Source organism: Mus musculus, chromosome 18 (genome assembly GCF_000001635.26).
Source record: "Mus musculus strain C57BL/6J chromosome 18, GRCm38.p6 C57BL/6J".
Taxonomy (NCBI): Eukaryota; Metazoa; Chordata; class Mammalia; order Rodentia; family Muridae; genus Mus; species Mus musculus.
This window is the reverse complement of record NC_000084.6, coordinates 14,619,299-14,646,662: the sequence shown is the minus strand read 5'-3', so window position 1 is coordinate 14,646,662 and position 27,364 is coordinate 14,619,299. Positions and strand designations below refer to the sequence as shown.

General features: G+C 42.4%; 1 protein-coding gene across 6 annotated transcripts in view; it reads left to right on the top strand.

Annotated features, from left to right (window-relative positions):
- Ss18 (SS18, nBAF chromatin remodeling complex subunit) overlaps window positions 1-21,034 on the top strand; it is a 58,791-nt gene extending 37,757 nt beyond the window's left edge. For 2 of the 6 annotated variants that reach the window (NM_001161370.1, NM_009280.2), the window contains 6 exons: window positions 5,540-5,707; window positions 6,302-6,406; window positions 9,179-9,271; window positions 10,045-10,167; window positions 12,987-13,120; window positions 19,352-21,034. In NM_001161370.1, coding sequence (NP_001154842.1) covers window positions 5,540-5,707; window positions 6,302-6,406; window positions 9,179-9,271; window positions 10,045-10,167; window positions 12,987-13,120; window positions 19,352-19,378 — 650 coding nt within the window. In that variant the 3' untranslated portion in view covers window positions 19,379-21,034. The remainder of the gene's footprint in view (window positions 1-5,539; window positions 5,708-6,301; window positions 6,407-9,178; window positions 9,272-10,044; window positions 10,168-12,986; window positions 13,121-19,351) is intronic. The other 4 variants (NM_001161371.1, NM_001161369.1, XM_030250469.1 and 1 more) reach the window with 2 other exon arrangements.
- The last annotated feature ends 6,330 nt before the right edge of the window (window positions 21,035-27,364 follow it).

The following is a 27,364-nucleotide window of genomic DNA, read 5'->3' as shown; positions in this document are numbered from 1 at the left end:
AGCCTGAGCTTGACTCTAATGTGCTTGTGGTAAAAGGGGAAAACTAACTCCTGGAAGTCGTCCTTTGAAGGCTGGAGAGATGGTCCAGTGGGTAAGGCTGGAGAGATGGTCCAGTGGGTAAGAGGACCTGGGTTCAATTCCCAGCACCCACGTGATGGCTTACAACCATCCAGAATTCTAGTTCCAAGGAGACTGATGCATACATACTTAGGTGCAGACAAAACACAAATATGTAATTATGTTACAATTTTAAAAAGTAACAGCTGACAGATTACAATACCACAGAGAAGGACACTGGTTTCCTAATGTGTTACAGCAGAAGGATCTTCTGACCCGCCCACCCCACACTATTACTCCCATCGCTAACGGTGGTGATAACCAAGCTTTTTCTTTTTACATAGACATAAACATTGACGTTGATTTTTTTTCAATTGTCATAGCGCAGCAGCATCGTCTTAACTTATTTCTATTCTCGAGGGCTTGCCTCACTTGTGAGTGGAGAGCAAGTGTGAGTGGTTTCCAACTGCCTTTAGGTTTTGTGACTTTTGGGAGAACTCGTAGAGCACAGCTGAGTGCCATTCTACATGTAATGTGTTAGGTTATTGTCCCAGGGCACAGACCACATGAGGAAGCGGAAGAGGTGCGGAGGCAGCATCCAGAAAGGGCAGTGGGATGATGCTTCTGTTCTCTCCTCCAGCACCAGGGGACATCGCTCACCTAGCGCGGTTATGGGAAGACGCACACATAGTTTACCTGTGCTGGGGACTCTATTGGGTGGGTAGATTTGATCAGTAGATTAGCCCCATGATAAGTCTACATGTAGTTATTAGTCCAAACTCCACCTAAGTTTAGGAACTGTAGGACATCCAATATAGAAACTATAGACAACTATAGTATATGGGACTATAGGGGAGTGTTTCCCGTACTGGCCTCACTACTATGAAATTAAGGGAGCAATCGCAAGTCATGATTCACTCACTAAATTTCAAGAATAGAAAGTTAGAAAACAAAAGAGTTACTTGAAGTATTCCATGGGAATGTCTTGTTCGGTGACCAGTGTTTTAGACGACTGGATCGTGTTATCTTTGTTCTTCCTTACCATCAAGACTGACAAGAATATTGCCGATCCCACGATTGCTGTGAATCCAGGGTTTGAGGTGTATTGCAGCCTTTCTGTTGTTCTGTTCTGTAGACCAGATATTTTGTTTTAATACGCCAGTTTCTACTTAGAAAAGTTAACCTCTGATTAATGTGAAAACTCTAGAAGATGTAAGAAGCCTAGAACATGGACTAGGAGACACTGCCAGACTTGATATGTTTTAAATGATTCCATACACATAGTCTATAGGCACAGTAACATACAGTTAGCCTGTTCATAGAAATCTCTGTACTTTTCATTATGTAATTGTTTATTTTTCTTTCCTCTATACTCTTTGTTCATGACAGTCAGATGCTCTGTTTGCTTCGGTCACTCTGCATCATGAGTGATAATTGACTGGCTAGGTGTATGTCCTTCTGCTGTAACACATTAGGAAACCAGTGAGTGCCCTTCCCTGTGGTATTGTAATTTGTCAGCTGTTACTTTTTAAAATTGTAACATAATTACATATTTCCCCTTCCCTCCATCCCTCCAAGCCCCCCCACCCCCCACCCCTTGCTTTGCAGTCCAGGTGGAGCTCCAGCTTGGTAGGTTGCTGAAGGTGACCTTCAATTCCTGAGCCTTGTGCCTACACTGCCTGAGTGCTGGGGCTATAGGCGTGCGCGCATCATCAAGCCAGGTGCCTGTAATGCTGGGATCCACACTGGTGCGTTGTGAATACTAGGCAAACAGTGTAGCAGCTGCGCTGGACTCCTGACCCCAAGCGAGGCATTCTGATGTCGCCCATCCCCAAGACTGTCTACTTAGACAGGGTTCTTCACAACATATTGTCACTGTACCACCCAATCCAGAGGTTTTGGAATTCAGTTCAGTCACCAACAGATGTTTACCAACAAATTTCTTTATGAGTCACTTTGGAGTCTAGTTCAAACTGTAAGTAATTTTCTGAGGGTCTGCTAACTAAAATATGCCCTAGCTTTGTCTGTTGCTACATTTATTAATCCATAACATACTCAGTTGGTTTTTTTAAAATTTTTTAATCACTACGAAGCAGAATCCATAATGTAGTTCTCAGACTAGTTTGTGAAAATGCCTGCGATGACCATAAGAAAACCAGAGTAGAGTGTCTTACCTCACTGCTAGTGATGGTCTTGAGGTTGTAGCCGATTCCTCGTTGTGGGGACTCTGCGTCTGTCCTCTACTCTCAGGTGGCAACACCCTCTTGGGGACCACCAGAAATGCGGTGAATGTCAGTAGGACTGAGAATCACAGCCATTAAAACAGTTACTGTAAATAAATGTCTGGGAAGGTCGTTTGTGTGTGAAGATAGAAGTGGATGTGCCTATGTATGTGCGTGTATGAAAAATGGTCTTAAAATAACACCATTTAAGATTCTTCTCAAATTAATGAACTGTTAACATTTGTAAGTTCTTTTGGTCTTAGTGTAAGCCCCTGAGATGGTTACAATACTGTCACATCTGTCTGTCACCCTGGCTCCTTGCCTTGGGCCTAGTAAGAAGCACTCAAATTTGCTTCTTGACAAAATTTTCTTGGAGCTCATGATATCAGTAACATAAAGTATACCAATTTTGCGCTATTTTTTGTGTTTAATATAGAATTGTTATTGTAGACTGTGTAATACATTGTAAAATTCAAAATGGATTAGTGTGGAAATGGTAAATATTTGGTTTATGTCCTTTGCAAAATACATGAAAAATTTTATCTTAGATTAATGAGGTATTATACACCTTTGTATGTATTATCTACTTCGTAGTGTATCTGATATCAACATTATATAGAAACAAGGGATATCTGTGAAGTGACACCGTATGCTGCTGTTATTTGAAGCAATGATTATGTAATATTCATTTTGAAATGCTTCTTTATTCTAGGGTACACATTTGTAGAGTTGGTAGCCTTTGTCCTTTAACTTGTTTCCGTTAGTGTGTTAAGGAAAACCATGTGTGCCCTAGATAATCAGAATTGAGGTTTTAAACTCTTTTCACGGATACACCTTCAAGGGGGTGGTGCAGAATGCGTGCTCTACGGTGCCATCCTGCCCCATTGTCTCTGGATTTACATTGATCCTGAGTGATGTGAGGGTCCCCTGGGGAAGTGACAGAGAATACAGGAGGGTGGTAACTGGATTGGAGCCACTGGCAGTCCCAAGAGATCCGGCTTGGGTGGCATGGTCCTGCCCGGCTGGGCCTTGTGCTGGGATTTCCTTTCCTGGAAGGACTTTCAAGTGAGACCAAATTTTGTTGTGATAGATTTTTGATATTCCCTCATCCCCTCGCTATGACTTTCATTTTGGCTCCAGTATACAGATATGGTCTAACTGCACCGTTACTTCTAAGTCAGGAGTTCTTTGGGCATTTTTTTGATAATAAAAATAAGGCAAACCTTTCATTTCTTGAAAATGAAATTTAAAAAGGTGCAGTCAGGTTGACACAACAAATTATGAGTAATAGCATTAAAACTTTTATCATATTATGTCAAACGATCATGAATAGAGCAATAACCCAGCGGTTAGGAACACAGTTCTTTCGGAGGACCCGCGTTCGACTCCCAGTTACCCACAAAGCATTTCATGACTGCCTGTAACTCCAGGTCTAGGGGATCTAAAGGGCTCCTCGGACTCCAGCCATGTGCATGGCTCACACCATCCTTGCAGGCACAGAGGTGCATTTAGAACTCGGGCCTGATGCGTGCAGTGTTGCCGGGTACTGTTAGCGGGTCTTGTTCTGTGGGTTCCTCGCTTGTGTGGGTACTGCAGTGAGCCATGTCCATGCATAACGGCTCCAGTAAGCTTTGAAGAACTTCTGTTTACAATAATAAAAATTGGAGAGAAGAGAAAAGAATTCGGAAAAAAGCAGAAAGCACAAAGGTAGTTAGGAAGGCAGGCGCTCTGGAAAAGCATTTCTTTCCAGGAAACAGATGGTCACATGCCATGGAGGTAAAGCTTTGTACCCGCACGGTCCCTGGAGACTTTCAGAGTGGGCTGCTTCGTTTTTAGATATTTGTTAAAATTAATAATGAGCCTATGACTCACCTGTGTCATTGTGGTCTGCAGAACTTTCCCTTTTGTAGTTGGATACTATTTAAGCGGGATACTGCAAGATGACACACACACTCTTGAGACAGCCGGGTGAGAGTGGTAGGCAGGCCGAGGGACTCTGTTCTCTAATGACCCAGCAGGTCTCTAGGAGCACCTTCCCCTGCCATGTGGCAGCATGGGATGAGATGGCCTCTGCTTGTCACGTGACAGTCTTCGCTGTGTGTGCTGCAGCAATGGGACTGGATTCTCACTCGGTAGACTGGGTAGCCCATGCCTTATTACAGGCCTTTTCCTGGTAGTTTTAGGATAGGGAGACGGGGGTTGGGGCAGGTGAGAGCATGGGCAAGGTGAGAGGATTTTAGTTAGTTATTAAGGAACACCGAGGTCCTGGAGGCAGGAGAGATGGTACAGTGTTCTTGGAAAGGACCTTGGTCAGTTCTCAGTACGCATGTGACAGCTCTCGGGTCTGTAACTCCACTTCTAGGGGATCCCTCTGGGCATACATACAAATGGTACACAGATACACACATGCTGGCAAAACACCCATACACACACAATTAAAAAAAATCTTTAAAAAGCAAAAACAAAAACTAGACCATTGATTTCAAGTTTATAAAGCTTGTAAAAAAATTGGGAAAGGGAAATTTTTTTTTTTGAAATTTTGCATGAAATTGAAGTTTATAAAATTCAGTTGATCTGTTTATGAAGCGCTTCTATAGGTTTCCGTTTACCACTATAGAATAAATGTCTACTAAAAGGAATGAAAGTGTAGGGCCAGAGAGATGGCTCAGTGGTTAGAAGTGCTTGCTGTTCTTCCAGAGGACCTGTGTTCAGTCCCAAGCCTTCACAGCGGGCAGCTCACAGCACCTGTGACTCTGTTCTCTGGATGCCTTCCCTTGTCTGGGCTCCTGCATGCATGCGGTGTGCATACATCATGCAGGCTCACATGCATACAGAGAAGTCATCTTTCTCCTCCCCTCTACTTAGAGAAGGAAGTAGAAGCCTGGAAGTTGGTTTCTTCTGTTGGTTTTGTCTCCAGCCTTTTCCTCTTGCTGCAGGAGGATGCTTTGTCAGAGAGATGGTGAGATGATGCAGATAGGAAATGTATATGCCAGAAAGAGCTTGTCTCCATTTTTGTTTTTTAAAGATAACGGGAGCACTCTGGTGGACCTGAGGGCCACCACCAGGTCTTGGTTGTTTTCCTTATTTGCAGATAAATTCTGGCCTGTGAGCTTTGTGCAGAGACTCATTTATATTTGAAGTCAGTGTTCCTTGTTTGATCACACACTCGCGTATTATGTTGTAAGAAGTTCTTGTATCTATCATGAAATGGTGAACTGTTGTGCCGGGATACTGTATGATGATGTTTTGCGTGTCCTTAGGGCCGATGATGCACCAGCAGCCTCCTTCTCAGCAGTACAATATGCCACCTGGAGGGGCACAGCATTACCAAGGACAGCAGGCGCCCATGGGGCTGATGGGCCAAGTTAACCAAGGCAGTCACATGATGGGCCAGCGACAGATGCCTCCCTACAGACCTCCGCAACAGGGTGAGACGCCATTTGGGAAATTCCGTGCTTAATGTAAATAACAGTAATTGAAGGGCTTGAAGTTTTAATGAACTTTTGATCTAGGTAAATCCAGGGCTTTTGCTGGACTCCCCTGACACCCACGAAGGGAGCAGGGTTTAGGGTACAGAGGGTCCTAGGCACATAGGAGCGTCCCAGCACCCAGCTTCCTGTTGCCTGGTGTTCTCCAGGGAAAGATGACATCAGGAAATATAAATATCAGAAAATGCCCCCTCCCTTTTTTAGAAGCTACTAAATATATGACAGAACAAAGCCAATTTTACTTCAAAGTGCTTTAGCGTTAATGTCAAAGTAAAAAGAAGTCAGGTTCCCACCAGCTTCAGCCCCTGTTTCAGAGGTTGTTTTTCCGAGTTGATATTGTTTGATATTATGTGTATCTTATATTAATTTTATAAATGACGTGTGGACCTGCTTGTGTGTGTACCTGGGAATAGTGCCAAAGCATGGTGGGGTCTCCAGCTCAGAAGTAGTCTCTCGTAACAGCAGATTAGAACGATCGCCTTTGATGCCATAGAGAACAAATGATTTATGTCTTGACTGGTTGTGGTTTTTCAGGCCCACCACAGCAGTACTCAGGCCAGGAAGACTATTATGGGGACCAATACAGTCATGGTGGACAAGGTCCTCCAGAAGGCATGAACCAGCAATATTACCCTGATGGTAATCTCTCCTAATGTTACCCTTCCCGTTTCTATCCTTGCCCAGTATCAATGCAGACAGCATTTCACAACTCTTTAATGAAGGGCGAAGAAACTACCAACTTGTTTCTTCATTTAGAAGAAAGCATTTGGGTATTGTATAGTACCACCAGGAAGGACATTGGTTTGTAATTAATTCAAAGTATATTTGTGCGGTCACTGTTGGTCCATCCGGAGCTACATTCTATCTCTATATTGTCTCTCGTGTGAAAGAGGAGCTTTTTATATTTAGGATTGTTCATTTGAACCCAAGACAAATTTCTTCTTCTACTTCTTTTTTTTTTTTTTGTATTTTTATAGATTTAATTCATGTGCTATAAAGTTCACTCATTGTTTTGCTCTTATGCATTCTATATAAGGAATATAGCTCTATAAGACTGTAGAGAATATTCTTGGGTAATTTTCATTTTATTTATGTTCCATTCTTGGGAAAGAATTATGCCTTATATGCTTGCTCTTGAGAAAAGATGTGTCTGCAATCTAGCCGTAGATAAGGTGCACTGAATAGACTGAGTGTACGCAAGGCATTTGGGTTTATAATTTAGCGACTTCCCCCTGCCTCCTTTAAAAGGGGACGTGACTTGTAAGAAGTTGACTCCGCTAAGAAAGTGCAGGCACTGATAATCCAGGTGTACAAGGGCATTTCTACTGGGCAGTTTAAAACTCTTTTTGTTTGAAAATTTTGTATCCTAATTTGAAGAAACATTCAACATAGAATCGGTAAAATAATAGATAATGTTAATAGGTAAAAAGTAATATTACATAGTAATTCATAGTGTTTTGCCAAAATATTTCATCCATAAAGTAAATTCTTTTGTTATTTTTTTTAACGCAATTATATGGCAAAGAAACTTCAGACTAACGTTTAGGACCCCTTGGCTAGAACCTAACGCAAACCACCAAGAAGATGGAGTTTGCATTCAAATGGCATTTCATCTGCTGCTTTTCGTCAGCATACAAGGCATAAAGGCATGTCTGTGCTAAGCACTGTCACCAGGGCTACACACAGAAGCGTTGGTCAGTGATGGTGCATAACTCCGCTTAGAGCTGTGTGCTTTTAATCTCAGGTCTTCTTGCCATTGGTATTCAGAGTATTGGGGCTTTTTCCTCTCCTTAATTCTTTGTGGATAGATGAAGCTTTTTTTTTTCTGAAATTTAGACTTTATTAATAGTACATTTATAGAAGATTTCAAAGGTGGCATCTATCTGGTAAATAGAAGTAATCTCAGAATAAATGATCTTTTAAATCAACTTTAAAGTACATCTTAAGCAATTGTGTTGAACTTAATGGTTTTGGGTCCTGAACATTTCCTGAAATACGAACTTTGTCTTATTTTAAACCTTTCTATTGAAAATAGGCACCTTATTTTTGTAACTATTGAAACTTAACATTTATTACTTGTGCTAGCTTGTTCTTAGTCTAAGTAGTACCATGGTTTCACAGATGTATGTATAGTAGGCCCTGACAAGTACAGAGTGTTAGCCACAATTACATTTCCTTAGGCAAAAGTGAGTATCTTCTCTCAGGTCCAGATAGTCTTGCCCATAAATACATGGGTGAGTGTTTGCCTGAGTTTTTCTGCAAAGGGCCAGGCAGTGAAGGTTTTGGTCCTTGTGGGCCATGTGGTCTTGCTGTCACATTGCAGACCTTTAAAGATAGCAAGAGAGCTGCTGTGGGCAGCACTTAAAGTGAGCAGACATGATTGGGTCACAATAGAACTTTGATCTCAGCCGGCCACGGCCACAGTAAGCTGGTTGATCATACATTGCCAGCTCTTAGAGACTTTCATCCTAACACAGTGAGTGTGACATGTGTTTGTGACTACAGTCCTAAGTAGGCCTTTCTGGAGCATTAGTACCCATTTAGCAACTGAAGACATTAGTTCCTACATTTCGTTTTTAAGTGAAACATTAAAGAATTAAAAAAAAAAATAGTCTACTGGTGGAAGTTACTGAGTCATAAAACTTAAGGTGTTCTCCAACTCAGGAAATATGAATTTTATGAACTTTTATGTGCAGAATACTCTAGAAATATTTCTAAAGAAGCTTTAAATGACAGCATTATAAGATACATTTTTACTTGGGTGCCAGTCAGGTGGGTCCCTGTGAGTCTGAGGCCAGCCTGGTCTACAGAGCGAGCTCTAGGAACCCAGGGTGAGAGACCATATCTTTAAAAAAAAATGACTTTTTTTGGCATCTGGAAATACTGTGAAACACTTGTACTTGATGCAATAAAATATTAGAGGTGTTAGAAACTCACTTCACTTCTTTTCGGAGTACAAACTCAAGGACCTCATATTTTGTATTGTTTTTAGTGTGTGCTGGAAATGGCGTCCAGTAGAACAGGGGTTTGATTAAACTATGATAACTTCCATCCTTTGTTCATTCTGATTGGTCTCGAATTTCTTACATGTGAGAGGCCTAAATGTTCTCACTTTCTTTTTTAAAATAGGATGTAAGGGTTTTTTGTCCTCAGTGAGGATTATCACAGTTTGGAGGATGAGTGTAACATTTCTAAGATTACTGTTCTTTGCCTTGAAATAGTATGCTTATAATCTCACAGTGAAAGCTTTCACGTTGGTAAATACTTGCTAATGCAATTAAGATTATTTTTTTATGTATTTCCATTTCTTTTTCTTTTTTTTTTTCTTCAGTTTTATCTTAAAGTTTAATTGTAGGGTTTTCACTCAGTGGCCATTAACGTTTCTTCCTGTCTCTTGTCGAATTGATGTAGGTCATAATGATTACGGTTATCAGCAACCGTCGTATCCTGAACAAGGCTACGATAGGCCTTATGAGGATTCCTCACAACATTACTACGAAGGAGGTATCTATATACCTTCACACATACACATGCACATCCCTTCTCCAGGAATGGTAGTTCTTGCATAGGACAGCGTCTCCCATGCAAAGCTCTCGTACAGTACTAGTGGCTGGCTGGCTGGAAAGTTACAGGGCCCCCCAAACAACCTTACAAAGATTTAGAATGTGTAACTATGATGTGTCATTTCTAACAGCAGTAAAAAGACTAAAACATTTAAAAATGCTTTTTTGCTCCGTGGAAATTTACTCTTTGGACATAAATCCATCAACCCCATCCCCCAACCCTTTGTGTGTGTGTGTGTGTGTGTGTGTGTGTGTGTGTGTGTGTGCTCACACGAGAGTACGAGTGTGTACGTGTGTGCGTGTATGCGTATGTATTATTTACATCTCAGCATAGAGCCTGTAGGGAACAGCTTGCTGACCTTGTGTAGCTAGTGTGTGCTCTTGTAGCTGTCTTTAATTTTGTCTTTTTTATTTTATTTAGCATAGTCATGATCTTAGGCCTGTGATGCTCCAGTAACTGTAATGCTCGTAATGGCAGAGGCGCTGAAAGAGCTGCAGTTCAACCTTGCACAATTGGCTTAAACTGCAGTTTGTTTGGCCGAAATCCTTCTGTTTGGTTTGAGTTTTTTCTTTGTTTTGTTAAGTTTTTTAAAAAATATGGCATTTCATTTTGTTCTTGTATTGTTGGCTGTGCATCTTAGAGGGAAAAGCCAAAATCGTTAATTAGGCAGACTTCTCAGGACTTTGCGCTCCTCTTCTCCGTTTCTTCTGTAGGAAACTCCCAGTATGGCCAACAGCAAGACGCTTACCAGGGACCACCTCCACAGCAAGGATACCCACCCCAGCAGCAGCAGTACCCGGGACAGCAGGGATACCCAGGGCAGCAGCAGAGCTATGGTGAGCTTCTTCAGTCTGCTTGTCTACCAGAAGACGTGGCAAGAGGTCTTCTGAAATACATACATAGCATTTAACTTTTATTCTAAATGTTAACCATCTGTTTATGTTTAGCGAAAGTGGTGTGTGTGTCTGTGTACACATGTACACGTGCCCACATGGAGCACAGTGCACACATAGAAGTCAGAGGATAGCCTGTGTGAGTCACTTCTTTCCACCATGTGTGTCCTGGAAATTGACCTCAGGTTACCAGGTTTGGTGGCAAGTGCCTTACCCATGGCATCATCTGCCTCTCCAGCTGGTACCATTTTATAAGCATAATTTTAGCCCAGTCTGCCATTATAGTGTTGATTTCAAGTGCTCCTTTTAAAGGCATGGGAAAATAACCGAGTTAGTAAAAGTGTTTATTACACATGCATGAGGACCTGAGTCAGAGCCCCAGCACCCACCTGAAAACTACACCTCTTTAGCCAGAGCACTGCAGAGGCAGAGGGGCAGAGGGGCAGAGGGGCAGAGGGGCAGAGGCGAGGGTCCTTGGGGCCTTTGGCCAGTTACTTTTACCCAAAGACTCAGCTACCAGGAGTGTGTCTCAAAAAATAAGGCAGAGGCTTAGCATGAGCGTACACATGCATGTGAGCACACACCATAATCAAGGACATTACATGCAGGTGTTACCCTTAAATAAACTAATCATATCTGTTTCCGAAGAACTACAGGCTAAAGATGGTTGGTTCATTGTTCAGTGGTAAGGTGACAATTTAAAAATGAGAAGAATGGATTTTTGCGTCTGTTACGAGCTTAGATAAGTGATAATTAGGTACATAAGTAACTCACTATAAAAAGTACTGTTTTTTAGTGCAGAGCAAAAGATTATTCAGATAAATAAAGACAATGTTTGTTGTTCTAGCTAAAAGCACTGCTAAGGGTGTCTTTACTGAATTCGTGTATCCTACAGCGTTTCGGAGAATGTACAGCGGTATTTCCTGTAAAATTTTCATAGTGCTGTCTGCTTCCTCTGCTTGGTGTGCACATGGCCCTGGATTTAAAAATCTATTACAATGTCTGACTTTAAATATTTTTCTTTGGTTCTTTATCTGTCTGTCCACCCACCCACCTATCCAGTCTTACATCTAGGCAACGTCTACCACTTTATGTGTAGAGAGTGAGGCGTGGGTCGTCTGCAGCAACAGTTTGTCAGTATGGGTGTGCCTTTCTGCTAACTGTTCTCTTTCTTGTGAGTAAGTGCTTTGGGCCGTTGGTGTAAGCCTGTCTGCTTTCTGGCACTGTCTTTGTCTGCTTATGAAGAAGCTGAGATTCTTGTGTCCCGTAGCATGTGCATTACCACTAACTGATGGGGCATCGAATCTCTTCGCAGTGAAGAGAAGTCTAGGTGTGTATGACGGCTAGTACTTATCCATGGGCTTTCTTGCCTTTTCTGAATGGCATTTCCTTTTCATGACTTTTGTATGTCAGATAAATTTTATTGCAAGTACATGAAAACAAATTTGATGTCACTAAATGAGCTAAATATACTAACCTGAGAAAAACAGTTTTCACTTGGAAAAGACAAAAGAATTTTCTTTAAATACTTAAATACTTACTGATTTGTTGAATGGCAGGAATCCTAAAGGAGGCCTCCCCATTGTGCTCATTTAGAGGCCTTACTGGTCAAACTGTCTTCTAGGTTGGTGTTTTAATAATTTGATATTCAATAATTGAATAACCTGGTAGAATTTATTTGAAGTTGAAAGTTGATTATTCTCTTCTGAGTTTCTCTACAGTCATTGTTTTTGTTTTGCTTTGTTTTGTTTTGTTTTGTTTTTTGAGACAGGGTTTCTCTGTGTAGCCCTGGCTGTCCTGGAACTCACTTTGTAGACCAGGCTGGCCTTGAACTCAGAAATCCACCTGCCTTTGCCTCCCAAGTGCTGGGATTAAAGGCGTGCGCCACCACTGCCTGGTGCAGTCCTTGTTTTTATGGTAGGTCTTAAGTGGCTGTTGGGGAAGACACTGAAGTGTCCAAGCCATGAGCTTCCGCTGGAGAAATGGCTCTCGGCTGTCGTTAGTTGAGTTTCTAAAGCGGACAAGCTTGCTTAACACAGGCGGTCTCTCCCATAGGGACAATTACACTATTAACAATACTTGATTCTCAGTGTGTTAACTCTCTTCTAAAATTTAATTGTATTTCACGGGGGTGGGTGTTTTGCCCGCTTGTATGTATGTGTACCACGTGTGTGCTCAGTGTTTCAGAAGGTCAGAAGTGGGCATGGATCCCTGGAACTGGAGTTACAGAGCCATACCTGCAGCCTTCAAAGTGTAACTTTTCACTCAGCTTTTTTTCACATTACAGCTTGTGGCTTTTTGAGTCATTCATTTTTTATTTAAAATTCTGTTGATATAAGTTTATTGATGGTGGTACAGCCCTACCATTTTGATGACTTCAAATGTAAATTTAATCACACAATTAGTATGTCATTGTTTTTACAACTTTAGTCAGAAATTATGTCATTTGGGCCTGCTTCTAGGTTATAGAACCAGGACCTGATCCTGGCTAACTTATGGATCTTAACTTAGTTATTATTGAGGGGTTACTGTGGGCCATTGCTTCCTGGGCCTGCTTTATCATAGTCCCAGTCATTTCACTGAAGCAGCAGCCCCTATTTTGCTTTTACTATAGTCATTAGCTTTGATCTCACTGTGCAAAAGTGACTGACTGCCCTTTCAGTTTAGATATAAGAATTTTGTAACATCTGTTTGAAATTCTTGCTGAAATTGTGGAGACTCTTTCTAGCTTTACCTTTGGGCTTGTTGCTGTTGTCTTGCAGGTCCTTCGCAGGGCGGTCCAGGTCCTCAGTATCCTAATTATCCTCAGGGTCAAGGTCAGCAGTATGGGGGCTATAGACCAACACAGCCAGGACCACCCCAGCCACCCCAGCAGAGGCCTTATGGGTACGACCAGGTAAGTTGCCTACCAGCCGTGGAGTTACCACGCTGTCCTTCATTTCTGTGGACTTCTGAGTCAAGATTTCACTATGTTGTTGTTTTGAACCTGTGATCTGTCAGCTTCCATGAACTGGAATTTCAACCATGATGAATCACATGTAGCCCCCTTCTCATGACTGCTAGCCACTACTACACTCTAATTAGTACTTTAAGATATTTGAGAAGACCAGCACAGTTGAATAACAATCACTCTTGATTGTAACAGCTTGAAGTACAACAGCAGCTCATTGTCCCCGGACACACTGTCATCGGTACTTCTCCAGTGTCCCTCATTAGTGAACGCGGCCCGTGCTTTCCTCTGTTCCCCAGTGCAGCTCACCCGGCATACTTGGACTTGCTGTCAGAGCTCTTTGTGTTCCAAGTTCCCTGCTCACACTTTCACACGTGTTTCTATCGCCAAGTGTTTTTTCTCTACCCTCGATTTCAGATGTTGAAATGTGTCTTACTTATCCTAAGATAAGATTCCCTAGAACCTGGTAGTATCCATCTGGGTTTTTCTCTTTTTAATCAGACCCCGCAGACTTGGACTGTGCGCCTAGGCACTTAGGGATGCCGCCGTGGTTGTTCTGACTTGCTCTGGGAATGACTATAGACCACGGAATGTTTCAGGTTTGTGCAGTGAATTTGCAGTGAGGACATCTTAATACATTCACTGCTTGTAAGGTACTAAAGTGGGGGAGTTAGGAACATGGAACTGTGTGTAGTCTATAAGTCAGGGATCTGAGGCTAATGTAGAAGATGTCACAATTTGAGAATGCTGTAACTAGCACTAGAGCTGCAAGCAGTGTTTCCTGCTCTGTCTGTCTGTCTGTCTATCTGTCAGGCCTGCAGCCCTTTGTACTGGCACTTGGTCTCTAAGTAAGGACAAGAGGACAAGAGACAGACACGGGAAGGGTGAGGTGCATGAGCGTGCCTGCTTCTGTGCAGAGCAGAGTGGGGGAGAGGGCAGAAATTGTACTCTGTGTACAGTGCCTGGGAAGGTCCGAAGGTCACACTAGGTTCCCTGAAACTGCAGTTACAGACACTTGTGAGCTGCCGTGTGGGTGCTGGGAATTGAGTCCAGGTCCTCTGGATCAGCAGCCAGTGCTCTTAACTACTGAGCCATCTCTCCAGCCCAGAAATAAAGTCTGTCTAAGAAGTAAAATTATTATTGAATAGTTAAGTTACCTTTAAAAGACCTGATGAGGGTCCTAGGGAGATGGCTCAGCTGTTAAGAGCACTTGTTCTCCTGGCAGAGACCCAAGGTCAGTTTCCAGCAGTATGTCAGGTGACTCACAGCCACCTTTGCTTCCTGCTTCCAAGGGGATCTGACTATATCACGTGTGTGCATGGTACCCGTACACAGACACACGGATATGCATAATCTAAGAAAAATGCTTTAAAAATTAAAACCAGATTAGATAACTTGATATATTTTAAAAGGTGAGACTCGTTGTTCTTGCAAGCGTGGTGTGCAGCTAAGACAGACAGATGAATGCTTCCGGCTTCTAGAGCGGATGTCTCCATCTTCCTGCTTCTGTCATTCGGCACTTCTCTGCCTCTGCCTCCTCCTCCTCCTCCTCCTCCTCCTCCTCCTTCTTCTTCTTTTATTTTTTTTCCAATTTTTTTATTAGGTATTTTCTTCATTTATATTTCAAATGCTATCCTGAAAGTCCCCTATACCCTCCCCCACACCCTGCTCCCCAACCTACCCACTTCTGCTTCCTGGCCCTGGCATTCCCCTGTACGGGGGCATATAATCTTTGCAAGACCAAGGGCCTCTCCTCCCAATGATGGCCGACTAGGCCATCCTCTGCTACATATGCAGCTAGAGACACGAGTTCTGGGGGTACTGGTTAGTTCATATTGTTGTTCCTCCTATAGGGTTCCATCCAATAGATGCCTGTGAGCATCCACTTCTGTATTTGCCAGGCACTGGCATAGCCTCACAGGAGACAGCTATATCAGGGTTCTTTCAGCAAAAACTGAAAAAACAAACAAACAAACAAACAAACAAACAAACAAAAAACTGGTGTATTCAATAGTGTCTGTGTTTGGTGACTGATTATGGGATGGATCCCCGGGTGCCGCAGTCTCTAGATGGTCCATCCTTTTGTCTCAGCTCCAAACTTTGTCTCTGTAACTCCTTCCATGGGTGTTTTGTTCCCAATTCTAAGAAGGGGTGAAGTGTCCACAATTTGGTCTTCCTTCTTCTTAACTTTCATGTGTTTTACAAATTGTATCTTGGGTATTCTAAGTTTCTGGGCTAATATCCACTTATCAGTGAGTACATATCATGTGAATTCAAGGCCCATACCTAAACATAATAAGAGCAATCTACAGCAAACCAGTAGCCAACATCAAAGTAAATGGAGAGAAGCTGGAAGCAATCCCACTAAAATCAGGGAATAGACAAGGCTGCCCACTTCCTCCCTATTCAATATAGTACTTGAAGTCCTAGCCAGAGCAATTAGACAACAAAAGGAGGTCAAGGGGATACAAATTGGAAAAGAAGAAGTCAAAATATCACTATTTGCAGATGATATGATAGTATATATAAATAACCCTAAAAATTCCACCAGAGAACTCCTAAACCTGATAAACAGTTTCAGTGAAGTAGCTGGATATAAAATTAACTCAAACAAATCAATGGCCTTTCTGTACACAAAGGATAAACAGGCTGAGAAAGAAATTAGGGAACCAACACCCCTCACAGTAGTCTGCCTCCTCTTTTATACCATAGTCCACCTGAACTGCAAGGTAGAGCACTTAGGTAGTTAGCCAAGTTCCTGAACAATCCTGCTTCACACTTTAGCCTACACAAGACACTGGCTGACTTGTTGTATTTAGAATGTGTGTGGTGTGTCTTCATCTGTCTGTATGCTGACTGGGGCAGGGTCTCTGAGTTGAACTCAGAGCACCCCAGTTCCTTTGGTCTAGCCAACTGGCTTGCTGTAGGATCCTTCTTTTGTCTGTGCCTCTGGAGCTGGGGGTTGCAACCCATGCCTGCCTAGCTTCTGATCTATGTGTTTTTGAGATTGGATGAGGGAATGAAAACCAACGCAGATTGCTTAGCACAATAGTGATAAAGTTGTCGTGGCAGTTTATATAGTTACAGTGAGAAATGGAGAGTGAGCGCCTACCTCTACCTCTTCAAGGTACATTTGTGCTCTCTGTCTCTGGAAACAGTTCCTTTGTCTGACAGTCGTGTTAGCCTCAGCAAACACACCTCCCCCTCCCATCCACCCCCCCATGAGTAAACATTGAATCAAGCAACAAATTTCATTACCTTTCCTTAAAACTGTGTCTACTAGCTTTTTTTCAAAACCTTTTTCAAAACTGCAACTGTCATTTGCCCTTCCTGGCTTAGCTGATTCCATCCTGCCCTATCTAGAGTCTGTCTGTTCTCCACACAGGACCTGGAGTGGCCTTTTAATAACAGTCAAGTTCTGCCACCTTCCCGTCAGTGGTGGCTACAGTGTTGAGAAGTGTTAGCTTTGTATGTTGGGCCTGGGAAGAGAGAGCGCACTCTTTCCAGTCTCCTGCCATACAGCCCAGCTGTGGCTGCAGCATGAGCGGCCGCAGCATGAGCGGATGCAGCATGAGCGGATGCAGCATGAGCGGATGCAGCATGAGCGGATGCAGCATGAGCGGCTGCCCTCCTTATTCCTCTTGCCTCATGCCAGCCTCCTGCTCTCTCTGATGTGCGTCAGGCTCTCTCAGAACCAGTTTGGTTTTTTGGTTTTTTTTGTTTTTTTTGGCAGCTCCTGGTACCTGGAACTCCCCCCTCTATCTGCAGTCCCTCCCTGGCCTTGTCAGATGGCTACAGTAGTGAACACCCACCTTGGATTACTTGGTCTTCCTGTCTCTATTGTAGAATAGCCAGGGGTAGTGGCTGATGCCTGGGGAGATTGAGAGGGACACAGTGGATCCTGAGTTCAAGGTCATCCTCCAGGACGGTAGTGAGTTGGAGGCTAGACTTGTCTATATGAGACTGTCTCAAAAACCACAAACAGAATAACTCTCTTAAGGTTTAATTTACATGTAACAATCTGCACATCAAAGTTATACAGTTTAAACCAGGCGTGGTGGCGCACGCCTTTAATCCCAGCACTCGGGAGGCAGAGGCAGGCAGATTTTTGAGTTCCAGGCCAGCCTGCTCTACAAAGTGAGTTCCAGGACAGCCAGGGCTATACAGAGAAACCCTGTCTCGAAGACCCAAAAAAAAAAAAAAAAAAAAAAAGTCATACCGTTTAGTGCCTTTTAACTGTATGCCTGTGATGTCATTATCAAAATCAAAATAATGAATCATCGTGCCCCACGGTTTCTGTGCCCCTGACCCCTTTAAAACCACCACTGCATCCACTGAGACTCTCCCTACATGTCTGCTGATAGGCTTTCTGTCACTATAAATTTATAGTGTGTGTGTGTGTGTGTGTGTGTATGCATGCATGCAATAAAATTTGTGAAGGTCAAAAGACAACTTGTGATAGTCAGTTCTCCCATCAGTGGGTCCTGGAAATTGAACTCAGGTCATTAGACTTGGTAGCAGATGCCCCCTGCACAGCCCTTTTGCAAGCTCAGTCAGACTTCTTTTATTGGCCATGATTGTTTTGATATTTGCTCTTACTATTGTGACCATGAACAATTCTTTATAGCTGACTAGTACTCTTTGATAAGGCTTTCTACCCAGTTTCAGTTAAAGTACCTGAACAATCAGGTTCAATTCTTTTTGGACACATTAATTTTTTTCATCTAAATACCTAGGTGTGGATGTCACATGGTAGCTGTGTGTTTAGCTTGAGTCAGTGCTGGCCTGCTGCCTCCCTTCACTCCTTGCAGCCTGTGTGTTACTGCCTTCTAGGTGACAGCAACTCAATGTTGACAAAGCTAGACACACTGGTGCCTTTGCAGAGCTGTCACCGCAGCATAGAGAGCATCGGGACAGACACTGTCCAGAAGGATTGCCTCCTAACCTGTAGCAACCACAGCTGCAGCACAAGAAGTAGTTGTGTTCATCACTACATAGGACAGTGATCTCACATGGAAAACAAAGTAGAGGAGCCCGAGAAACTATTAGTGACTCTAGTGGAGGGAAATGACTCAGGCCCTTTCCCGGAGGGAGGGAAAGGGACCTCCCTCAAACTTAGTGTGACCTGAAGCCATTCGAGCTTTTTTAAGTGAAGGCCTTGTTCGTACATTGACTTGAGTGTACATACTCACGTGAGCACCGTGGTGCCCCCATGGAGATCAGAAGATGGTGCTGGACTCAGTCCTTCCAGGACTGGGTCCTGAGCTCAGGTCTTCAGGCCTGAGCCAAGCCTTCCCCAGGCCCCTTCCCAGTGAGTTGTGGACAATGCACTTTCTTTATTAGCATCTCACTTCACATTGCCAGGGGAGAATTACCCACCAGTATTGAGACTTGGTGTGTTAACTAATCAGTTCTTTAGTTAACTTATTTTGGGACAGGCTTTCGTTACCTTCTTGGTCTCAAACCTTTAGTTTGAAGCAGTTCTCTTTGACCTCCATGGTGGCTTGCACTGCAGCCATAAGCCATGGCATCTCTCTGGGAAAACGCTTTTTCCTATCCTCTCTGAGATGCCAGGATCATAATAGCTATGAGGTAGGATTTAATATCATCAGTCTGTGGTGGAAGGGAAACTGGTGCAGAGCTGTAGCTTACCCTCTCAGTTCATGGGTAAGGAAACTGGCCTTAAAGAGTGTTTTCACAGGCGTAAAGATACCAACAGGGTTAGTGTGTGTGTGTGTGTGTGTGTGTGTGTGTGTGTGTGTGTGCGTGCGTGTGTGCGTGTGTGTGTGTGTGTGTGTGTTTGCGCGCGCGCGCTTGAGCAGGCGTGCATTTACCACAGAGTCTGTAGCACTTCATTTTGAGTGCACTGACCATTAATTACGCTTTTGAGATGTACCTACTCTCCCTGCCAGCCCAGCCCAATCCAAGACTTTCACGTGTGTGCTACCGGGTCCAGCTTTAAAGTACTAATCGTCTGGTGATGTGGGCTGTACAAACCATTTGCATTTGAGTATAATGTCAGGAAAATTAGAGTGATCGTGCATAAACACTTGTATTTTTTGGATGGATAGTCACTTTTCTGAGATGATGATATGCAAATTATATTTGTAATTTTCTGTGTTAAACTAACTTAGGTTAAGCTGTTAGCTAATTCTGTTTTTCGAATTTATCTTTCAGGGACAGTATGGAAATTACCAGCAGTGAAAATGTCCTTACATTCCAATAGCCAGTACCTATTAGCAGGCACGTTGTCACAGCACTGCACCATGGACACCCCCCTGGGAAGACTCCTTCCATTCCAGCTAGGTTTTTGGGAAAACCTTTGGCTAAGTGGCTGCTTCGTCAGCAAGTAGCTGTTATGGTTTAGTTTGTAAAGGCTTCGTAGCTACCGATGCACCTGATTTCACGTTTCTACTCTAGATGGCAACATTGGACAGAAAATGCATTGACGTGAGGAGTTTGCAGCGGTTTCAGAACTGTGCTGCAAATGGACTGTCACAGCCTGAAAGGTGTGAGCAGCTGGGTGTGTGTTCGCGGAGCTTCAGGGGGTTTCATACTTTTCCACCGATTATTTTGTAAGGGGAAGGGGGAAATGTACACTTTTTACAGCAGCAATATTTTGTCTATTATGTTTATTTCATGTGATAAATATGCAAAGCGGTACACTACACACTGGGCAGAATCAGAACCCCTGTTAATGTGGAGTGTGGTAGATGCTCGGTGCTGTGGTGCTCTGAAGACAGGCGAGGGGAGGCAGAAGCCCACCACAGGCCCGCTGTTAGTTCTTAGAGGAAACTCCTCTCTCTCTTATCTACCAGATTAGCAAGGGCGCTGTGATACAGTTTTTTGAGTACAAAGACATTTTTTAAAAAGCCTTCCAGTTTTGTGCATTAAAACCTTTTTGTAAATATGGTTTATAATACTGTTTTCAAACGCAAGGCAATAATTATGTTGCATCTGTGAACTTTGGCAGGTTTGTGTAAAAGGAGGGAAGCCTCTCTTAAAACAGCAATAACAGAAAAGGAGGAAGCGGGATGTTTTTACCTTGTCTTGTAATCAGGGAGCTCTCACCACGTCAGAGAGGAGGCAGCATTGGTCTCACCTTACTGTTTTTTACATTACCATGATTGGTTCATGGAGCAGGGAGGAGTCCACGAGACTTCACACGCTTGTGCTTTAACTTTCTTAACTGGGCACAAGCAAAGGGCGCCTTCGTGTTCCTCTCTTCATCTTAGTTAATGCGCGAGGAAAATGCTTTGATGGCCATTTCTCATTCGCACTGAAAGCCGAGAGGTGACATTTTACGGTTTCTTGTTTTTAAGCACGACATACTTAATCATTATTTGAGACTGATTATTTTAGCTAAATTTGGGGATATGCCATGGGGCAAGAAAACATGTACTGAGAGATTTCTAAACACATCTATTTAAGCATACTTTAAAAATATCTAGCCCAAAGGTAAGTTGCTGTATCCTCACAGTTGTCTGCATCCAGGGAATATGACTGAATATAACATATCTTTGTAATTGAATTAGTTTTTGCCACTTCTAACTGAAAACAGAACAGAAGGAGTGCCATAAATGCAAAGAAGCAAAGTGTACTGTTGTCAACATACTGTAATCAGAGGAGGGGTTTCAATGTGTCTGGATGAGAGTGTGTGTGTTTAAGGTCAGAGTATAGGGTGTTCTTCAACTTGGACAGTAGAAAATAGGCATCAAGTGTGAACCGGTGAGGCGTGGACAGCCTTCTTGTGACTGAGATGCTTGTAAGTTCTGTGCCAGGTTCTCCACCACTGTGTACTTTATTGCTATTTAAAACTGTATCAACTCTAACGAAAGAATAAATTATTTGTGATTTTAATTTTCTCATTTGTTTCTTTAAATTAGATCTCTTTGACTCTTACTGTTTTGTCTGGAGACTGCACTCTGGGTTTCTAGTCCGGTACGAGTAGACGGTATTTGCATTCTAGGACTTGATCAATATTCTCTTGCCATGCCCACGTTAATTAGAATTAACTGTTCAGTAATCAGCGTGTTGTGTAGGATGTTTGTTGCAGAATTCTTTCTCTGAAAATGAAGTCCGTGAAGCTATAATCAAGATGACTGAATTAGATAAATGAGTTGAAGAGACAAAATTGTGCTGATCCCAACCTGGTGGAGATACGTTATCTCATTTGAAATGAGCTCAACTGACATTAAGAAATAATTTGTCTTGCCAACCCATCTTCTGTTGTCTTATTCTCCTTTAATGGAAACTAAAATTGCAATTTTAATAAGCAGAATTTCCTCCAGGACTGTCTTCCTGGAGACTGGTGCATTTGCAAGGTTTAATTGTTTTATAACGGTCCTGTTTCGTAAAAGTTTTTAATTGGTGGTGACAAAGATTACCGTAATCCTTTGGTGCCTAGTAAGAACAATAACTTCACCGGCAGCCTTTCTACCGAAGCTGACATTTTCATATAAAAAAAAAGTAGAAATTTTATTTTATCGAATGAATTATAAATAAGTTTTGTAGTATCCCATGAAATAGCATGGCTGTTTCCGAATTGCCAAGTGTGCTGGTGCCATTGTGTGTGACTATTAGCGTCATTCTGCAGCTTTGCCTGGTGGCACAGTGACCTGCAGAGAGTGGGGACATGTGCCCCACGTGCAGCTACACACCCCACTCACTCAGCACACGGGCCGATCTTCTGTTGTTTGTCCTCCTTCCCATAAGCAGAGGCGAGCACTGTTACTTTGCTCTTAAATATTTCAGGAAGGACCTGAAGGATTCCTTTTTAAGAATTCTTTTGCTCTGAGATTCTGTATTTTCAGTAATAATATTCAGTTCAGCATCATCTTACAGGCTTTACATTCAGACTGCTGCCTTTTCTCTCACGTTAAACAAAAGATTAACAAGTAAATTACATAAAAGTGATAAACATTTTATATAACTGTCATATAAAAGGTGATGATTATTGAAGATCTGTAAAAGTGACTGTCCCATGCATAATGGCATATACTGAGAATATATATTCTCGTTTCCCTTCTGATGAGAGACTTATGCTTCCCTGTTTTGTGACTTCTTTTCCGAGTCGCCACTCTATTCTTGCACTGTTAAAGAAACAGTTTTCTTAAATTATCCAGCAGACTTCTTTGTGTGTGCTCTTGGCTGTTTATGTGCATTTCATTTCTCAGGTGCTTTGGTCTTTTAATGTCTTAAAGATCTTTCTGTCACTTTAGAAACTGTGATTATGGTATCTTCTACTGTATTAAATAAATGTCTGCAGCCTTCCTCACTGCAGATTCACAGACTCGACCCTCCTATTTGTTATCATTTTTATAATGTACATTACTTGTGTAATTCAGGGTGTTAGCCCTTTCCCTGTATAAATAACCAACCGTTTGACCATCTATTAAGAAAGTCATTCTCTTGCAGAGAGTTGAGATCCCTTTTATTGCTTTTGTTAACAATTTAAGTAAATGTAAGCTGTGTTAAATACACATTGCAACGACTAACTAGGTTCATTTAACTAGAACTACTTTATTGCCTCAAAGCTAAATTATTCTTTTCCCATAATTTTCTTCTATTGGATAAAAAGTTACTTGTCAACTTGCAAACAGTGACTAGCTTTTTAACAGTAGGAGTCATTCAGATATTTTATATAGACTGTGTAGAACACATTAAAATTTATCACTTGTTGAAATTTAGAAGCTCTTTGATTTTTTTGTACCCTGCTAATTAATTATCTCTATAATTTTTATTGTTTATTAATCCAAATCTCAGATAGAAAATCTTGTTTTATTGTTTAGTAGTTTGAGTCTTAGAAGCAGAAGATGCAATATAATTTCTACTAGTTCAGTAGAGTGCAGTAAGCAGGTTGAAGAGGAGAATAGTTTATATACATACATTCATACATACATACATACATACATACATACATACACACACACATATACTTTTATATAAACAAAAACGTGTATGCCTGAATTTTGTATGTGCATATATGTTTTATATCTATGGGTAAGTATGCTTCTAGTTTTTAAGGTTTAAGGCTGGAGAAATGGCTCAACAGGAGTGCTTGCTGCTCTTGCAGAGGACCTAAGTTTGATTCCCAGACTCCATCATGTCATGTGGCTCAAAACCTCCTACATATAACTCCCACTCTGAGGGATCTGACATCTTCTGGCCTCAGTATATGCCATTATGCATGGGACAGTCACTTTTACAGATATACACACATATATACATTAAAAAATAACAGTCATAATAAAAAGTCTTGGAATTTTTTAATGTTTTTCTGACAGGCCCCATAATTGGAGAATGTGGGTAATTGTGATGTTTTTACAGGTAGAGTCATTTGGGAAGGGCTCTTGGTTTGAGAAACTGACTCTGTAAGAGTGGCCTGTGGGCAAGTCTAGAGTGCATTTTCTTTTTTTTTTTTTTTTTTTTTTTGGTTTTTGGTTTTTGAAGACAGGGTTTCTCTGTGTAGCCCTGGCTGTCCTGGAACTCACTCTGTAGACCAGGCTGGCCTCAAACTCAGAAATCTGCCTGCCTCTGCCTCCCAAGTGCTGGGATTAAAGGTGTGCACCACCACTACCCTGCTTGGAGTGCATTTCCTTAAAAGTGGCCAGGGGGCAGAGTACCAAGGGTTGCCACCCTTGGGCTGGTGGTGTTGGGTCCTGTGTCATTTGAGTGAGTGGTATGTCTGGCTTCATAGAGTTACTCAATTTAAATATAGTGATGCCATAAATTTAAGAGTTATATAATATTTTTGGTAACTGTAAAGTCCGAGCACAGCTTGCTCTGTTTGTTTGATAGAGTTCTGTGCAAGACCTCAGAGTCTGTGAAGTTTTCACTTTTATTTTGGCTTCTGCTTCATTCTTAGTCTTTGCTGTTCTTTAATTTTTTGGCTTCCCATATTTATCTGTGTAATTTATTGTAAATCATGTGCCAGTTTTTCTTTGTTCGACTGTTTTTGTTTGTTTGTTTGTTTTTAAAGACAGCTTATATTTAATTTTATAGCTGAGTGGGGTGCTTAAAGCCTGTGAAAAGTTGAAAAAGTGAGGCAGGAATAGTTTAGGTTTGAAGCAAGCTTTGTCTACGTAGCCTCATGGAGGAGGGGGAATGAACTTAATAGTGGAAAATGCTTAGGAATTGTCTCATTCTTCATATGCTATTCCATACATATGATCAGGTTTTAGGACTTTTTAAGACTTACAGTTGGCTAAATATTGTTTGTTTGTGGCTACCACAGATTTTCTTTCCTATCCTTCTAAGCATACTAGGGGATTCTGTCCATCAGCGCTGAGTGAGTTCAGAGCAGGGAAGGGTGGCCTCCTTCTCGGGCCTGACATCGCTTCCTCTCACACAGACTTTCCTGCTCCTTAATTCTATTCTTCCTTTCCCTCCCAAGATGTTGTTTCACAGCAAGCGTTTCGTACTTCAAGCTCTTCACGTTAGTCCTCAGCCTCATTCCCACATAAACACAGCCATTTTGAAAACATGAACTGATATTAATTACCCCCTTGGCACCAAGAAGTCAGGGTTTCCTGATGCGGCACGCTAATGTCGAATGCATTAGTGCCAGCGCTGGCTCCGAGGGGTAATGCTCTCTAAATAAACACAGCGATGTTTTTCTCTGTTCACGACGCTCGGGCTCTTCTCAAAGTCAGTCATCCTCGTCACAAACACCACCCGTAAGAAGCGTTTGGAGTTTTAATAAGATACAGCCAGGTTTTCATAAAAAGCATTCCGATTCAGGCAGCAGATATTAAGCACTTAACACCTTGGTTCGATGAAGTAAACTACCTAAATATATGAGTGATTAAATGGCTTTGAACTGAAATCCGGTTTGTGTTCAGTTACCAGTGTCACCAAAGAACGTGTTTTTCACCTTTAGGCTTAATTTCTAGACATAGAACAAGATGCCTGTAGTCACGTGTTGGCTTGTTTAGGGTTATGTATATGTGAATTATTTCATTGGGGTGGGGGGCGGTGTTGAGAGTACTTCGGTATACTGGTACACGCTTTCTAACACAGTGATGTGACTGCTGCTCCTTCCTGCTGCTGCTGCTGCCGGGAAACTAAGAGAGCGAGGTCTGACCAGCCTCAGATAAAGCTGAGCATCTATGTGGACCAAAGGGAAGTGGAAATGTGTGCAGCGCAGTGAGAAAATGGGAAACACAGGTTATGAAGCAGGAGGTGGCACTTGGGCAGTTGTCCCCTGTGGATGGATAGAGGTTGCCGTGTGGCTCTCCGGCTTCCTTCCCAGTAGTTGTTGACTACCTTGAGGAAGTAGAGCATAGTGAAGGGAAGGCGGGGACCTAGGACAGAGCCGAGCTGTGCTGGAGCTTGACAGATGAGTCGGGCCGAGAATGCTCACACTTCTGTAAAGTCAGAGCACAGGAAGATGCTCAAGTCCAGGCTACACACCTCCTCACGCAGATGGGGAGAATGGTCAAAGAACAGGTAAGGTCCAGGGAGCTCCATTTGGAAATCTTGTAAGTAAAAATGTTATTGCAAAAATGCTCAATTGGTGTAAATTATAGATTGGAGATGGAGATGTTAGATGATAGCTTGAGAAATTGTCCTATTCCAGAGCACCAGGAAGCATTCTTTTAAAAAACACAAAGGAGCAATTCAGACAGAGGAGAGCTGAAAGCAGTGCGTTGATACAAAACCTCTAGAGGGGGCTTGGTCCAAAAACCAAAAAAGAAAAAAGAAAGACATGAAGAAAAGCTGACAGTTTCCTACAAATGAGTCCAAAAATCTGTCGTAAGCTCCGTGTATGTAGTTCCGTCAGATTGGGTAAAATGATTTCTTCACCTCCAGATGGTACATTGGTGTCTGAGAGGGAAAATCTTTACAACTGCTTGAAAGAAAAGGTATGTTAAACTGTTAAATAAAACTTGGACAAGAATCGTCTGCAAACACAAGAGGTAAAACAAGCCCGTCAGCTCAGGGATGGGATTGTGCGGGAGGAGGGCAGAGGCATCTTAGGCTCATGGACGACTGAGAGGCGGCCTCGTCCATCCATGCTAGGTGCGCTTATACTGACAATGATCCAGAGGGAAGATACAGAAGTTTAAAACTAGCAATTATATAGAGTTGGCAAAGTACGATTTTTTTGATAGGAAACTGAGGTTTGAAGAAATGATATAGTTAAATGCAATAGGCTGATCACCCTAATGACTTCAAGTTTTCACCCCTCTGAGTCCTCAGCCCTACTGCAGGGCCCCTTACAGTTCCCTTCAGTGAAGGAATAGACCAAATTTTTTTCTGCACTTTACAGCCACATTTGGACGTGTAGATTTTGCTGTGGCCACTGGGATGTTAGCAGATGCCTACTGAGGCTTGTGGAAATTGTTTCCACTTGTTACTCTGCCGTGGCAATCTCCTCAGGCTCGTGGGGAGTAGAAACAGCCAGAAGCCACCAACTGCCAAACAAAGGCTGCCATCACCTGGCCATCCCTACTGAAGATGTGCAGGCCTGGCTCCCTAGGCTGGCTGTCTGTATTCTGTAGGTTCCTGTAGGTTCCTGTAGGTCCCTAGGCTGTATTCTGTAGGTTCCTGTGCATTGTACAAGGCACTTGTGCAATGCACAGTGTGTTCATTTTGCATCAGTAGTATAGGAGCAACATTCAAACGGTACAGTTCAATGTGGGGGTGTGGCCAGTGAGCCTCATGCTGAGGGCGGCTTGTGAGCAGAACAGCCACTAGAAATCTCTAGAGCTTGCAGTTTTTCAGGTAAGATAGTTATGTTAAAGGTAAAAATAAATGTATATGTAAAAAATAAATGAAAAGTAGATGTAAGAATCATAAGGGCAAAGAGAGGCCCATTGGACTTGCCAACTTTAGATGCCCCAGTACAGGGGCAAAAGGGGGAGTGGGTGGGTAGGGGATTGGGGGGGGTGGATATGGGGGACCTTTGGGATAGCATTGAAAATGTAAACGAGGAAAATACCTAATAAAAAAATTAAAAAAAAAAAGAATCATAAGGGCAAGTTCAGAAATTGAGTGTCAGAAGAAGGAAAGGAAGAAATCGAGAAAATGGTATTCATACGATAAAAGTCATGAATGAGGGGAAATGGTAGGAGGGGCTTTAGAGATCCAAATGAATGGTTGTAGCTCAGCATCCTTACCTGGCAGACACGGGCTTCCGGATTTGATTCCCAGCATTGTAAAATATAGAAACATTGTCATACATAA